This window comes from Salmo trutta, chromosome 4 (assembly GCF_901001165.1).
Source record: "Salmo trutta chromosome 4, fSalTru1.1, whole genome shotgun sequence".
Lineage (NCBI taxonomy): Eukaryota > Metazoa > Chordata > Actinopteri > Salmoniformes > Salmonidae > Salmo > Salmo trutta.
This window is the reverse complement of record NC_042960.1, coordinates 34,077,779-34,092,829: the sequence shown is the minus strand read 5'-3', so window position 1 is coordinate 34,092,829 and position 15,051 is coordinate 34,077,779. Positions and strand designations below refer to the sequence as shown.

Genomic DNA, 15,051 nt, shown 5'->3' with positions numbered 1-15,051 from the left:
GGGGATTAATAAGTGTGTTTATACAATGAGTGGGTCTAATCCTGAATGCTGATTGGTTAAAAGCACACTCCAGCCTGATCTCCACTATAAAAAGCATCTAAACATTCTCACATTTCTTTCAGAATAACATTTAGTTTTCAACAGCGAAGATTTGTATAAACCTTGCAGTCTGTCTCTCTGACATTTGCAACAGTGTTTTAATATTCAAATTCGATCTCCAACTGTCCCATAGTAATGAACGTGTAGGGATCAGGAGAAATGTCAATTGAAAAAAGGTCAAACGAAACGAATTGCAGCTAGTTTGCAGTCTTTCCAGCTTCAGTTTGAAGTTTTTGTGTTAGCTGTGTTGTTGGCTAGCTCCTCTGAACAACAGTGTCCTACCAAGAGAGCACATTTTCTATGCCAGGCAAAATCGTGCCTCATTAGCTCGTTATGGATATATCCAAATAAATGTCACTTAAAAACAGCTTAAACAAATGCAGCTGCTGTTGTTATTCTGTCTGCACTGATTGACGCGACTGTAAGTTAACCGTAGTTGGCTAGCTAGCAAGCAAGGGATAAGGAACATTTAGAATGAATGACTGGGTCGTGTCCATTTATACAGAACAAAAAGACTGAACGACTGGGTCCCGTCTCTGGCAACCGAACCAATAGAACGAACGACCAACCGGCTTGGGTAGCACTCCTACAGTAGATTTGTTTCGGGACTGTATCTTGTGGAAGGATGAAATAATATGAATAAATTCATCGAAATAAGGTTTTTAATGAAAACATGTCAATCATTATTTGAATATGTTGGTAACCCGTTGTGTAAAATTAATAATGCCCCTCGAAGGGACTTTGTCTCGGGCCTAACACCCGTGCCAATCTATCCTCCAAACACCGGCTTCTCGGGCATTATCACTTAAATACGCAATGCCCACTGAGTGGGTAAACGGCGTATACCCTCCACTACACCACTGGGTATATCTACCTTCTCTACCATAGGTCATCAGATCATGATAAAGAGAAAGAGAGAATGTCTGTGTCTGTCCCTGTGCGTGTGTGACTGACTGACTGTGTACATGTGTGACTGACTGTCTGTACATGTGTGACTGACACTTTGTGCACGTGTGTGCAAAGAGTGTCTGTGTCTGTGAGAGAGAGTAGGTGTGTGTGAGTGCGTGTGTACATACATGTGTGTGGGACTGACTGATTGTGTGTGTGTATTCTTATGTGTGTGTGTGTGTGTGTGTGTGTCATACCTTCTCTCCCTGAGGGCAGTATCCCCTGATGAAGTCCTGGCACAAAGCAGCCTTGCGGGACACGTACACATGGCTGTAGGGACAGCTACTGTTGTTACATATACCCTTCAGGAAGTACGAACACACAGGCATCTAGAGAGAGAGAGAGAAGTTGTTGTTACCGATATCTGCTTGGAAATATCTCCATAAAAATGTCACACCAATAAAGCATTTTCAAAGGATTTGAACATTTAATTGAGAGAGAGAACGAGAGAGGGAAGACAGAGAGAAAGAGAAAGAAAGAGTTCATTCATAGCATACTAGAGAAAACATAGTCAGATGTAGAGTTAAAGAAGTCAACAAGCCAATCCACCATTCAAATTGGTCCTGCCTTCTACTATCTGTCACTGCCTCTGCTGTTAAATGGCCTTAATTGCAGTTGACAGAGAAAGAGTGTGTGTGTGTGTGTGTGTGCGCGTGTGACAGCCTGCATGCAGGTGTGAAATGTCCTCTTGTGTGTGAGTAAGGTACGCTGTGTGAGAGTAGTGCAGGCCAGTCTAAATATACACCATGTAGAGAGAGAGTGATAGCGGTGCGAGACAGAGAGCAAGGGAAAAGGAGCTTGGAGAGGGAGAGCTATACGGAGAGGGCCAGGGTGGGGTGGTGGGGGGGTAATGAGAGAATCAGGGCGGCTCGTTGGGATGGGATCAGTTCTACCTAATTAACTGCTACAGAAATATTTATCCAGGCCGCAGCTTGTCCAGCTAGCTATCATGATGCGTTTATGTGCTGGCTGTGTGTACGAGTTATGGTCACCAGGGCCTGAGGGGGTAGGAAGGGGGGACGGGCGGAGGTGGGGGGTACAGAGGGTCTAGTTTCGGGAGTTATTTCTGGGGGGGGGGGGATACAGGATTGGGGCTCCTCGTCTATCCCCAGTCCCTACTAGTATGCGTGTGTATTGGGTTGCGAGGCTGGACAGGACACCTGTCTGTGGGTTGTTTGTCTAAAGAAAAACATCTTTCCCTGTCCAGTGTAACCACTTTCCTTTACCCTATACGGACTGACCTAGTTAAACACCTAGTTAAACACCACTACATGACCCTATTCTGTGCTATGGGGCCAGATAAACAAATGAGACATTTTAACTACACTTATTACTATGTAACTATGTAATTAGTAGCTATGAAGCAGAATGAATAATCGAAGATGAACCATTGTGTTGACTGTTGGTAGTACTAAACATGTGATTATTATCTTTTAGTTTGTACTCTTTCTCTGTTAGAAAGGGAGTCGTTTAGATGAAGTTAAAGATGCAACCAATGACCTATACTGAGCAAATATACAAACGCAACATGTGAAGTGTTGGTCCCATGTTTCATGAGCTGAAATAAAAGATTTTCCATACGCACAAAAAGCGTATTTCTCTCGTATGTTGTGCACAAATTTGTTTACATCCCTGTTAGCGAGCATTTCTCCATTGCCAAGATAATCCATCCACCTGACAGGTGTGGCATATCAAGAAGCTGATTAAACAGCATGATCATTACACAGGTGCACCTTGTGCTGGGGGACAATAAAAGGCCAATCTAAAATGTGCAATTTGTCACACAACACAATGCCACAGATTTCTCAAGTTTTGAGGGAGCATGCAATTGGCATGGTACCAATTGGCGCCAAATTTAAACAGTTTTGAAACAAGAGTCATACTTCTGACCTATTTGTGATTTATCCAGTTCAGGTGTGTGTGCGTGTGTGTCTCAGACCTTTAACAAGAGTTTGTGTGACTGGCTGTGAACATATTGGGTATGTGTAACCAGCTGTGTGTAGGTGTGTCTTCTAGTTAATTAAGGGGTTGTGTACTCATGCCATACTCTCTGTACCCATGCCTATTAAGGTGTACGTGTTCAGGTGTAAACCATGTTGGGACATCTGAAACCTGGGACAGGGACCACCATTTTGGTCATGATACCCCCATCGCCCGTACCCCGACTCCTTTCAACACGCACCCCCCCTAACCATAGAATCAGGTCACGTCTCTGAGTGTGTACACTACCAGTGGGAGTGTGTGTGTGTGTGTGTGTATATATCTTAATACGGCCAGTGAAAGCACAGAGACAGGAGCTGTGCCAATCGAGTGAATGTGACTCTAGCTGTATCTCTATACACCACTTCTTACACCAACCATAACTCTAAAAACCACGTATTGTATGTGACATGTCTCCATATCTATCTCTGGGTGGTAGACTAACAGTCGGTCCTAATGTAATCCCTTTCCCTACCCCCTAGCATTAATCCTTCGATGTTTGCAGATCTGTAAGTGTGTGACACCATATTCTCACCTCCTCCCTGGCTATATACCTGACGGGGCCAAACGCTAACTGACTAACTACACAGTACACTCCAACCCAGCTGGTGTGAGAGAGACAATGACGTTTCACATACTCTCACCTCAAGGTCGTTGTGTGTGTGTGTGTGTGTGTGTGTCACAGTTTCACCTTCTCCTTGGCCACCTTATGGGAGAATGGACAGGTCCCACCTGTCTGCTTACACGTACCCCTCAGGAACCTGCAGGAACCAATGGGAAGAGTCATCAGATCACAGCGCAGCCAATCAGAGAGCCCACCCAGTCTGTACAGGTGGTTTTGAGGTGATCTGTGCATGTTAGGTGTGTGTGTGTTACCTGGTACAGACGGCCACCTTATCAGGATCGTGGATGTAGGGGCAGGTATTGCCACGGTTACACTTGCCAAAGCGGTTGTAGTACATACAGTACTGTTTCTGGGACTTCTTCTGACGAGCATGCCTGATGATGGCTAGACTCCTCTGAACCGCACGACTGGAAGACAGAACACACACAATCAAGAAAGCATATAGTTGTGCAATTATGTACAGGTAGCAGAGGGTGTGTGTGTGTGTGTGTGTGCGTGTGTGCGTATATACTAAAGTGCTTACCTAGCCACAAAACGAGTGCTGGAGGGCCGGATGAAAGTGCTAGAGGTGGTGTGGGAGACTTCCTGTGGACTGGACAACCGCACTGTTTGGGGAGAATGAGAAAAAAAGAAACCACCTCTATAAAGACTAAACATTAAAAAAATGGGGTAATATGGCATTATTAATACACCATTGCGACTGACATATTTTGTGTGAGTGGTTTGTGTGTGTGTGCGGACACGCGTGCATGTCCATGTCTGTGTTTACACTGCAGTAGTAGTAGTTTTATTACATTACATGTAGGCTGTACTTGCCAGCTAAGAGCTGAATTACTTACATAGCACATACAAGTAATTAAACAGGTAAAGTAAAGCCGTTCAAAATCACGATGTCTCCTGAAGCAGTTTGTTTTCATAGCGTCAATGGCCTGAGCGGTGGAAGGAAATAGCACAGGGATGAAGCATAATGGTCACAGCCAGGGGGGAGTCGTGGGTGAGGATCAGACAGTCCTGGAGCCGTTGTTTAGCAGCGCACCTCGCCGTGCACGACACAGACAGCCATTTGTAGCATAGCCGCTTGACTTTGTAGCCACTCCTCCACTACCAACAAGTAGCACCCACATGGGTGATGCCCCGGCAGCCTCTGGCACCAGAAAGCTCACCACTCATCAGTAGCCTAGAGTAGGCTATTACAGTCCTCAAGCCTCTGCCATCACTGCAGGCCATTTCCACTGTGTGCATTTCTCTTTTGCCAAGATATGCCACACCTGTCAGGTGGATGGATTATCAAGAAGCTGATTAAACAGCATAATCATTACACAGGTGCACCGTGTGCTGCGGACAATAAAAGGCCACTCTAAAATGTGCAGTTTTGTCACACAACACAATGCCACAGATGTCTCAAGTTGAGGGAGTGTGCAATTGGCATGCTGACTGCAGGAATGTCCACCAGAGCTGTTGCCAGAGATTTGAATGGTCATTTACAATGCCTTGCAAAAGTATTCACCCGCCTTGGTGTTTTTCCTATTTTGTTGCATCACAACCTGTAATTTAAATAGATTTTTATGAGGATTTCATGAAATGGACATACACAAAATAGTCGAAATTGGTGAAGTGAAATGAAAATACAAAAACAAAAAAACGGAAAAATGGTGCGTGCATATGTATTCACCCCTTTGCTATGAAGCCCTTAAATAAGATCTGCTGCAACCAATTACCTTCAGAAGTCACATAATTAGTTAATTAAAGTCCACCTGTGTGCAATCTAAGTATCACATGATCTGTCACATGATCTCAGTATATATACATTAGTTCTGAAAGGCCCCAGAGTCTGCAACACCACTAAGCAAGGGGCACCACCAAGGAGCTCTCCAAACAGGTTAGGGACAAATTTGTGGAGAAGTACAGACCAGGGTTGGGTTATAAAAAAATATCCGAAACTTTGAATATCCCACGGAGCGCCATTAAATCCATTATTAAAAAATTGAAAGAATATGGCACCACAACAAACCTGCCAAGAGAGGGCCGCCCACCGAAACTCATGGACCAGGCAAGGAGGGCATTAATCAGAGAGGCAACAAAGAGACCAAAGATAACCCTGAAGGAGCTGCAAAGCTCCATAGCGGAGATTGGAGTATCTGTCCATACGACCACTTTAAGCCATACACTCCACAGAGCTGGGCTTTACGGAAGAGTGGCCAGAAAAAAAGCCATTGCTTAAAGAAAAGAATAAGCAAACACGTTTGATGTTCGCCAAAAGGCATGTGGGAGACTCCCCAAACATATGGAAGAAGGTACTCTGGTCAGATGAGACAAAATTTAGCTTTTTGGCCATAAAGGAAAATGCTATGTCTGGCGCAAACCCAACACCTCTCATCACCCCGAGAACACCATCCCCGCAGTGAAGCATGGTGGTGGCAGCATCATGCTGTGGGGATGTTTTTCATCAGCAGGGACTGGGAAACTGTTCAGAATTTAAGGAATGATGGATGGCGCTAAATACAGGGAAATTCTTGAGGGAAACCTGTTTCAGTCTTCCAGAGATTTGAGAATGGGACAGAGGGTCACCTTCCAGCAAGACAATGAACCTAAGCATACTGCTAAAGCAACACTTGAGTGGTTTAAGGGGAAACATTTAGATGTCTTGGAATGGCCTAGTCAAGGCCCAGACCTCAATCCAGTTGAGAATCTGGTATGACTTAAAGATTGCAGTATACCAGTGGAACCCATCCAACTTGAAGGAGCTAAAGCAGTTTTGCCTTGAAGAATGGGCAAAAATCTCAGTGGCTAGATGTGCCAAGCTTATAGAGACATGCCCCAAGAGACTTGCAGCTGTAATTGCTGCAAAAGGTGGCTCTACAAAGTATTGACTTTGGGGGGGGGGGGGGGGGGGGAAATAGGTATGCACATCAAGTTTTCTGTTTTTTGTCTTATTTCTTGTTTGTTTCACAATTTAAAATATTTTGCATCTTCAAAGTAGTAGGCATGTTGTGTAAATCAAATGATGCAAACCCCCCCAAAATCTATTCCAGGTTGAAAAGGCAACGAAATAGGAAAAATGCCAAGGGGGTGAATACTTTCACAAGCCACTGTATCTTCCATAAGCTGACTTCAACGTCCTTTTAGACAATTTGGCAGAAGTCCAACTGGCCTAACAACCACGTGTAACCACGCCAGCCCAGGACCTCCACATCCGGCTTCTTCACCTGCGGGATTCGTCTGAGACCAGCCAACCGGACAGCTGATGAACAGATGCAGATCTGTCTTCCCAGTCATGTGAAATCCATAGATTAGGGCCTAATGAATTTATTTCAATTGACTGATTTCCTTAAATGAGCTGTAACTTTGAAATTGTTGCATGTTGTGTTTATATTTTTGTTCAGTGTAGCATTTTCGGTGATTTTATTAAGCAGAGAGTAGGAGAATAGAAGGGAGTCTGAGTGAACCAGCAGTGTATTGTATGTATATACATTTTGTTTTTAGCATCATTATACAGATAACCATATTTTACCGTAGGTATGAAGTACTTTTCTGCATATGCTTCTGTTTTTCATCGCCAAACCCACCACTGCCCCAAACCTACCACTGGTGTGCGTGGCCAAAGAGCTCTATTTTCATGTCATCTTACAATAGCTAGAACCCTCTGCAAAGGGTTCTAAGTAGAAACCTCTGCAAAGGGTTCTAGGTAAAAAACTGCAAAGGGTTCCAGGTAAAAACCTCTGCAAAGGGATCAACCTAGCACCAAAAGCGGTTCCCCTACGGGGACAAGCCGAAGAACCCTACATGGTTTTACATAGCACCTTTTTTTTCTAAGAGTGTACCGGAGACCTGATAGCTCTCCAAGCCTCTAGTTTTGGACGGGGGGAAGGAAGCAGGGAATGAGATATGGGTATGGTGGAAAAGAGGGGGGGGGGGGGGAGGTGAGGTAAGGTAAGGAGGGTTGATACCTAGCCAAGTCTCTAATTTTGGAATATTTCAGATGTAAAATATATCTTCTTCATCAGTGTGTGTTCCTGTGATCTTGACACTATGATGGGAGGCCACTGGCAGATGACCAGGAAAATAAGAGAAGTAGTGTAATCTCAGCTCACTGGACTGGTGAGATCTGAAATTATAACCGCTGTTGTGGTGGACACTGAAGGCATTTTCAGAGCATGCTGGAATGTGGTGTTGTGGAGAGTGGGTGTGTGAAAATGGCACTTCTGTGTGTGTGTGTGTGTGTGTGTGTGTGTGTGTTTGTGTATCAGGAGGCGAGTCACAAGCTGCAGGAACAGAAGGGAACTCTTCAATTCCAGCCACATGTTTTGGCAGAGAGAGAGAGTAAGAGAGGACTGTAAATCAAAGAAAGAGAGGGGGAGAGAAAGAAAGACAGTCTGTATGTGACAGAAGGAGGAGAGAGACCCCTTACGAAAATGTTTCACGTGAGCTCGAGTGATTTTATGTGAAGTTAATGCGATAAAGTGACAACATGGTGAGCACGTGTGAAATAAATGTAACACGGGGATGAAACATTTCAACATGTGATAACATGAAATAACATGTGACAACATTTGAGCACAAGGGAAAACCCTGTGACGGTAATTGAATGACTAACCGTGTAACTGACAGTCATGGACGAAGACCCTCCAAATAATCTTCCAAACCGTTTAAATAGGCCTATATCCATTTTATGATTCTTTTTTATTAACTTTACTTTCATGTAGATCAACTTTACCTAACTAATGGTTATAAGCGATTGTTTTGCTAACTTAGTCTGTCAATTAAACATTCTATATCTCCTCTTCTTTCCAATTGACCTTTGATGCGCGAGCAGCTAATCCGCAAAATGCGCTGGGATGTGGAGCACGTTTTAATTGCTTGCTAGTAAATAATTACATCAATCTTCTTTTAGCTTCCCTGTGGCTCAGTTGGTAGAGCATGGTGTTTGCAACGCCAGCATGGTGTGTGCAACACCAGGGTTGTGGGTTCGATTCCCACGGGGGGCCAGTACAAAAAAAATAATTAAAAAGAATAAAAAACTATGAAATGTATGCATTCACTACTGTAAATCGCTCCGGATAAGAGCGTCTGCTAAATGACTAACATGTAAAAATGTAAATGTTTTACAAAAGGTTAGATGTGTCTGGTCATTCATTAATTATTCAACAGCAGGTGACAAGGTTGTTCTGGCTCTGAGGACTATATGCACTGTTGTGTCAAATGGACAATGTGCCAATCCTCTCCAATCTGGCATGGTATAATTTGATACAGAATCTCTTCTTAATTTATTGACTAATCAACGCTGATCAGGCCGGTTCTGGTTGATATGCCTCCATAGGCTGAGACCCCAAAAATTGCCGCCCTCCTATACCCGCAAAGTAGAATAGTAGTCTAGGCTACAGTGTCAGCCCGAAATTCACTTTTATGAATGCCCATGTGGTAGAGTACCGTTCGCAAAACAGGCAATTTACTGTTAATCCCTGTCACTTGGATTCATGTATTTATGTTAATGCATGTATTAATTACAGTAATTTACCGTTCTCATTCTCAGAGTGGAAACGTTGTTTGCAGAGTTCACAACCTTCTTGGTTAATTTTGGTTTATTTCTTACCATCATGTAAGCGCTCCATGAGAGCAATGAGAATGTGTCTGGTTTCTCTGTCTTGTTAATGTTGGCGGAGCGCGCGCTTGAGCACACATATTAGTACCTGGCCTGCTTCAAATCCCAAATGTGGGAAAGTTCACAGCTGGGCTTCTCACTCATTTTTTCTTTACCTCACATAGTAAGTCAACAAAGTCCTTTTTATTTTATTTTACTTTACAACCATTCAAATGATTATAGTTCCTTACAGATTTTAGAAAATTTGTTCTAACACTCTCCCCAACGATAATCAGTGTCGCTGACAGATGTGCTATGTACATGTTGCGTGTATTTGTTTCTATTTTAAATATTGTCAATTTCATCTTCATACTATAGCATACAGTTGAAGTCTGAAGTTTACATACACCTTAGCCAAATACATTTAAACTCAGTTTTTCACAATTCCTGACATTTAATCCTAGTAAAAACTCCCTGTCTTAGGTCAGTAAGGATCAGCACTTTATTTTATGAATGTGAAATGTCAGAATAATAGTAGAGAGAATGATTTATTTCAGCTTTTATTTCTTTCATCACATTCCCACTCGGTCAGAAGTTTACATACACTCAATTAGTATTTGACAGCATTGCCTTTAAATTGTTTAACTTGGGTCAAACATTTTGGGTAGCCTTCCACAAGCTTCCCACAATAGGTTGGGTGAATTTTGGCCCATTCCTCCTGACAGAGCTGGTGTAACTGAGTCAGGTTTGTAGGCCTCCTTGCTTGCACACGCTTTTTCAGTTCTGCCCACAAATTTTCAATAGGACTGAGGTCAGGGCTTTGTGATGGCCACTCCAATACCTTGACTTTGTTGTCCTTAAGCCATTTTGCCACAACTTTGGAAGTATGCTTGAGGTCATTGTCCATTTGGAAGACCCATTTGCGACCAAGCTTTAACTTCCTGACTGATGTCTTGAGATGTTGCTTCAATATATCCACATAATTTTTCCTCCTCATGATGCCATCTATTTTGTGAAGTGCACCAGTCCCTCCTGCAGCAAAGCACCCCCACAACATGATGCTGCCACCCCCGTGCTTCACAGTTGGGACAGTGTTTTTCGGTTTGCAAGCCTGCCCCTTTTTCCTCCAAACATAACGATGGTCATTATGGCCAAAGAGTTCTATTTTTGTTTCATCAGACCAGAGGACATTTCTGAAAAAAGTACGATCTTTGTCCCCATGTGCAGTTGCAAACCGTAGTCTGGCTTTTTTAATGGCGGTTTTGGAGCAGTGGCTTCTTCCTTGCTGAGCGGCCTTTCAGGTTGTGTCAATATAGGACTCGTTTTACTGTGTATATAGATACTTTTGTACCTGTCTCCTCCAGCATCTTCACAAGGTCTTTTGCTGTTGTTCTGGGATTGATTTGCACTTTTTGCACCAAAGTACGTTCATCTGTAGGAGACAGAACGCGTCTCCTTCCTGAGCGGTATGATGGCTGCGTGGTCCCATGGTGTTTATACTTGTGTACTATTGTTTGTACAGATGAACGTGGTACCTTCAGGCGTTTGGAAATTGCTCCCAAGGATGAACCAGACTTGTGGAGGTCTACAATTGTTTTTCTGAGGTCTTGGCTGATTTCTTTTGATTTCCCCATGATGCCAAGCAAAGAGGCACTGAGTTTGAAGGTAGGCCTTGAAATACATCCACAGGTACACCTCCAATTGACGCAAATTATGTCAATTAGTCTATCAGAATCTTCTAAAGCTATGACATAATTTTCTGGAATTTTCCAAGCTGTTTATCAACTTAGTTTATGGAATTGTGATACAGTGAATTCTATGTGAAATAATCTGTCTGTAAACAATTGTTGGAAAAATGACTTGTGTCATGCACAAAGTAGATGTCCTAACTGACTTGCCAAAACTATAGTTTGTTAATAAGACATTTGTGGAGTGGTTGAAAAAGTTGTTTTAATGACTCCAACCTAAGTTTATGTAAACTTCTGACTTCAACTGTAGCTGTCCCCTTCATACTTTCCTTGTCAATTGATTGTATTTTAGCCTACTTCCGACCCAAGATAGGTTTTTAAATACATTTTAAGGAAAGGAGAACTAAACTCAGCAAAAAAGAAACATCCTCCCACTGTCAACTGTGTTTATTTTCAGCAAACTTAACATGTGTAAATATTTGTATGAACATAAGATTCAACAACTGAGACATAAACTGAACAAGTTCCACAGACATGTGACTAACAGAAATGAAATAATGTGTCCCTGAACAAAGGGGGGGGGGGGTCAAAATCAAAAGCAACAGTCAGTATCTGGTGTGGCCACCAGCTGAATTAAGTACTGCAGTGCATCTCCTCCTCATGCACTGCACCATATTTGCCAGTTCTTGTGTGAGATCTTCCACCAAGACACCTGCAAGTTCCCGGACATTTCTGGGGGGTATGGCTCTAGCCCTCACCCTCCGATCCAACAGGTCCCAGACGTGCTCAATGGGATTGAGATCCGGGCTCTTCGCTGGCCATGGCAGAACACTGACATTCCTGTCTTGCAGGAAATCCCACACAGAACAAGCAGTATGGCTGGTGGCATTGTCATGTTGGAAGGTCATGTCAGGATGAGTCTGCAGGAAGTGTACCACATGAGGGAGGAGGATGTCTTCCCTGTAACGCACAGCGTTGAGATTGACTGCAATGTCAGCAAGCTCAGTCCGATGATGCTGTGACACACTGCCCCAGACCATGACTGACCCTCCACCTCCAAATCAATCCTGCTCCAGAGTACAGGCCTCGGTGTAACGCTCATTCCTTCAACGATAAACGCAAATCCGACCATCACCCCTGTTGAGACAAACCTGCGACTCGTCAGTGAAGAGCACTTTTTGCCAGTCCTGTCTGGTCCATCGACGTTGGGTTTGTGCCCATAGGCGACGTTGTTGCCGGTGATGTCTGGTGAGGACCTGCCTTACAACAGGTCTATAAGCCCTCAGTACAGCCTCTCTCAGCCGATTGTGGACAGTCTGAGCACTGATGGAGGGATTGTGCATTCCTGGTGTAACTCGGGCAGTTGTTGATGCCATCCTGTACCTGTCGCACATGTGTGATGTTCTGATGTACCGATCCTGTGCAGGTGTTGTTATACGTTGTCTGCCACTGCCAGGACGATCAGCTGTCCGTCCTGTCTCCCTGTAGCGCTGTCTTAGGCGCCTCACAGTATGGACATTGCAATTTATTGCCCTGGCCACATCTGCAGTCCTCATGCCTCCTTGCAGCATGCCTAAGGCACTTTCACGCAGATGAGCAAGGACCCTGGGCATCTTTCTTTTGGTGTTTTTCAGAGTCAGTAGAAAAGCCTCTTTAGTGTCCTAAGTTTTCATAACTGTGACCTTAATTGCCTAAGTCTGTAAGCTGTTAGTGTCTTAACGACCGTTCCACAGGAGCATGTTCATTAATTGTTTATGGTTCATTGAACAAGCATGGGAAACAATGAAGATCTATGAAGTTATTTTGGATTTTTACAAATTATCTTTGAAAGACAGGGTCCTGAAAAAGGGACGTTCCTTTTTTTGCTGAGTTTATAAGGGACAAAAAGTGAATTGCTTTGCCACGTTTTGCAGTATTACTTTAGTACTTTGTTGCAAACAGGATGCATGTTTTGGAATGTTTTTTTACTATGAACAGGCTTCTTTCTTTTCACTGTCAGTTAGGTTCGTATTGTGGAGTTACTACGTTGTTGTTGATCCATCCTCAGTTTTCTCCTATCACATCCATTAAACCAGTGGTCACCAATTGGTCGATCTTCAAGGCATTACTAGTCGATCACCAAATATTTATGTAGAAAAGCCAATTAACGATAAAGGCTTGCGCTCCTTTTTTTAAATCGTGAGAGGCAGTTGGGAAAAATTGTTCTGAACGGTCATCCAACTCGGAATTTCAAGTCGGAAACTCGGGCATCTTTCTAGAGCTCCAACTTTTCAACCTGAAGATCACCGACGTCATGACTTGACCTCATTGACCATCAGATGCAGGTACCGTCAGTCGAGTAAAATAAAAAAGCAAATTATTTCAATTCATGCTCCACAGTGCCTCACAAGTGCTAAACCAACTGATCTATTTTGTTATCAAAGCTCTAGTTTTAAAATATACTGCTCAAAAAAATAAAGGGAACACTTAAACAACACATCCTAGATCTGAATGAAAGAAATAATCTTCTTAAATACTTTTTTCTTTACATAGTTGAATGTGCTGACAACAAAATCACACGAAAATAATCAATTGGAAATCCAATTTATCAACCCATGGAGGTCTGGATTTGGAGTCACACTCAAAATTAAAGTGGAAAACTACACTACAGGCTGATCCAACTTCGATGTAATGTCCTTAAAACAAGTCAAAATGAGGCTCAGTAGTGTGTGTGGCCTCCACGTGCCTGTATGACCTCCCTACAAAGCCCACCGCCAAACCGGTCATGCTGGAGGATGTTGCAGGCAGCAGAACGTTCTCCACGGCGTCTCCAGACTCTGTCACGTCTGTCACGTGCTCAGTGTGAACCTGCTTTCATCTGTGAAGAGCACAGGGCGCCAGTGGCGAATTTGCCAGTCTTGGTGTTCTCTGGCAAATGCCAAACGTCCTGCACGGTGTTGGGCTGTAAGCACAACCCCCACCTGTGGACGTCGGGCCCTCATACCACCCTCATGGAGTCTGTTTCTGACTGTTTGAGCAGACACATGCACATTTGTGGCCTGCTGGAGGTCATTTTGCAGGGCTCTGGCAGTGCTCCTCCTGCTCCTCCTTGCACAAAGGCGGAGGTAGCGGTCCTGCTGCTGGGTTGTTGCCCTCCTACGGCCTCCTCCACGTCTCCTGATGTACTGGTCTGTCTCCTGGTAGCGCCTCCATGCTCTGGACACTACGCTGACAGACACAGCAAACCTTCTTGCCACAGCTGGCATTGATGTGCCATCCTGGATGAGCTGCACTACCTGAGCCACTTGTGTGGGTTGTAGACTCCGTCTCATGCTACCACTAGAGTGAAAGCACCGCCAGCATTCAAAAGTGACCAAAACATCAGCCAGGAAGCATAGGAACTGAGAAGTGGTCTGTGGTCCCCACCTGCAGAACCACTCCTTTATTGGGGGTGTCTTGCTAATTGCCTATAATTTCCACCTGTTGTCTATTCCATTTGCACAACAGCATGTGAAATTTATTGTCAATCAGTGTTGCTTCCTAAGTGGAAAGTTTGATTTCACAGAAGTGTGATTGACTTGGAGTTACATTGTGTTGTTTAAGCGTTCCCTTTATTTTTTTGAGCGGTGTATAATATGGTCTGATTAACAATATTGGCAGGCCAATCATATAGCCAATATGCTGTGATAATGTATTAGGCGTACTGCGCAAACCTTATTCCTACAAAACTGTTTGTGTGAGGTTAAATGTAAAAAAGAAAAAAAATCTTAGCAGTAGACCTCAGCTTGCTTTTTGACTGTGAAAGTGATCTCGACTCAGAAAAGGTTGGTGACTACTGCATTAAACTCTGTAACTGTTTTAAAGTCACCATTGGACTCATGGTGAAATCCTTGAGCGGTTTCCTTCCTCTCTGGCAACTGAGTTAGGAAGGACGCCTGTATCTTTGTAGTGACTGGGTGTATTAAGAGACCTACCAAAGTGTAATTAAAAACTTCAACATGCTCAAAGGGATATTCAATGTCTGCTTTTTTGTTTGTCCATCTACCATTTGAAGGCATTGGAAAACCTCCCTGGTCTTTGTGGTTAAATCTGTGTTTGAAATTCACTGCTCGACTGTGGGACCTTACAGATAATTGTATATGTGGAGTACAGAG

General features: G+C 43.6%; 1 protein-coding gene across 2 annotated transcripts in view; it reads right to left on the bottom strand.

Annotated features, from left to right (window-relative positions):
• The window catches only part of LOC115192273 (zinc finger CCCH domain-containing protein 3-like), an 85,501-nt gene that overhangs the window by 14,518 nt on the left and 55,932 nt on the right, over positions 1-15,051 (bottom strand). For both annotated transcript variants that reach the window (XM_029750583.1, XM_029750584.1), the window contains 4 exons: positions 4,176-4,257; positions 3,904-4,059; positions 3,719-3,788; positions 1,245-1,376 (listed from right to left, as the gene is read on the bottom strand). In XM_029750583.1, coding sequence (XP_029606443.1) covers positions 1,245-1,376; positions 3,719-3,788; positions 3,904-4,059; positions 4,176-4,257 — 440 coding nt within the window. The remainder of the gene's footprint in view (positions 1-1,244; positions 1,377-3,718; positions 3,789-3,903; positions 4,060-4,175; positions 4,258-15,051) is intronic.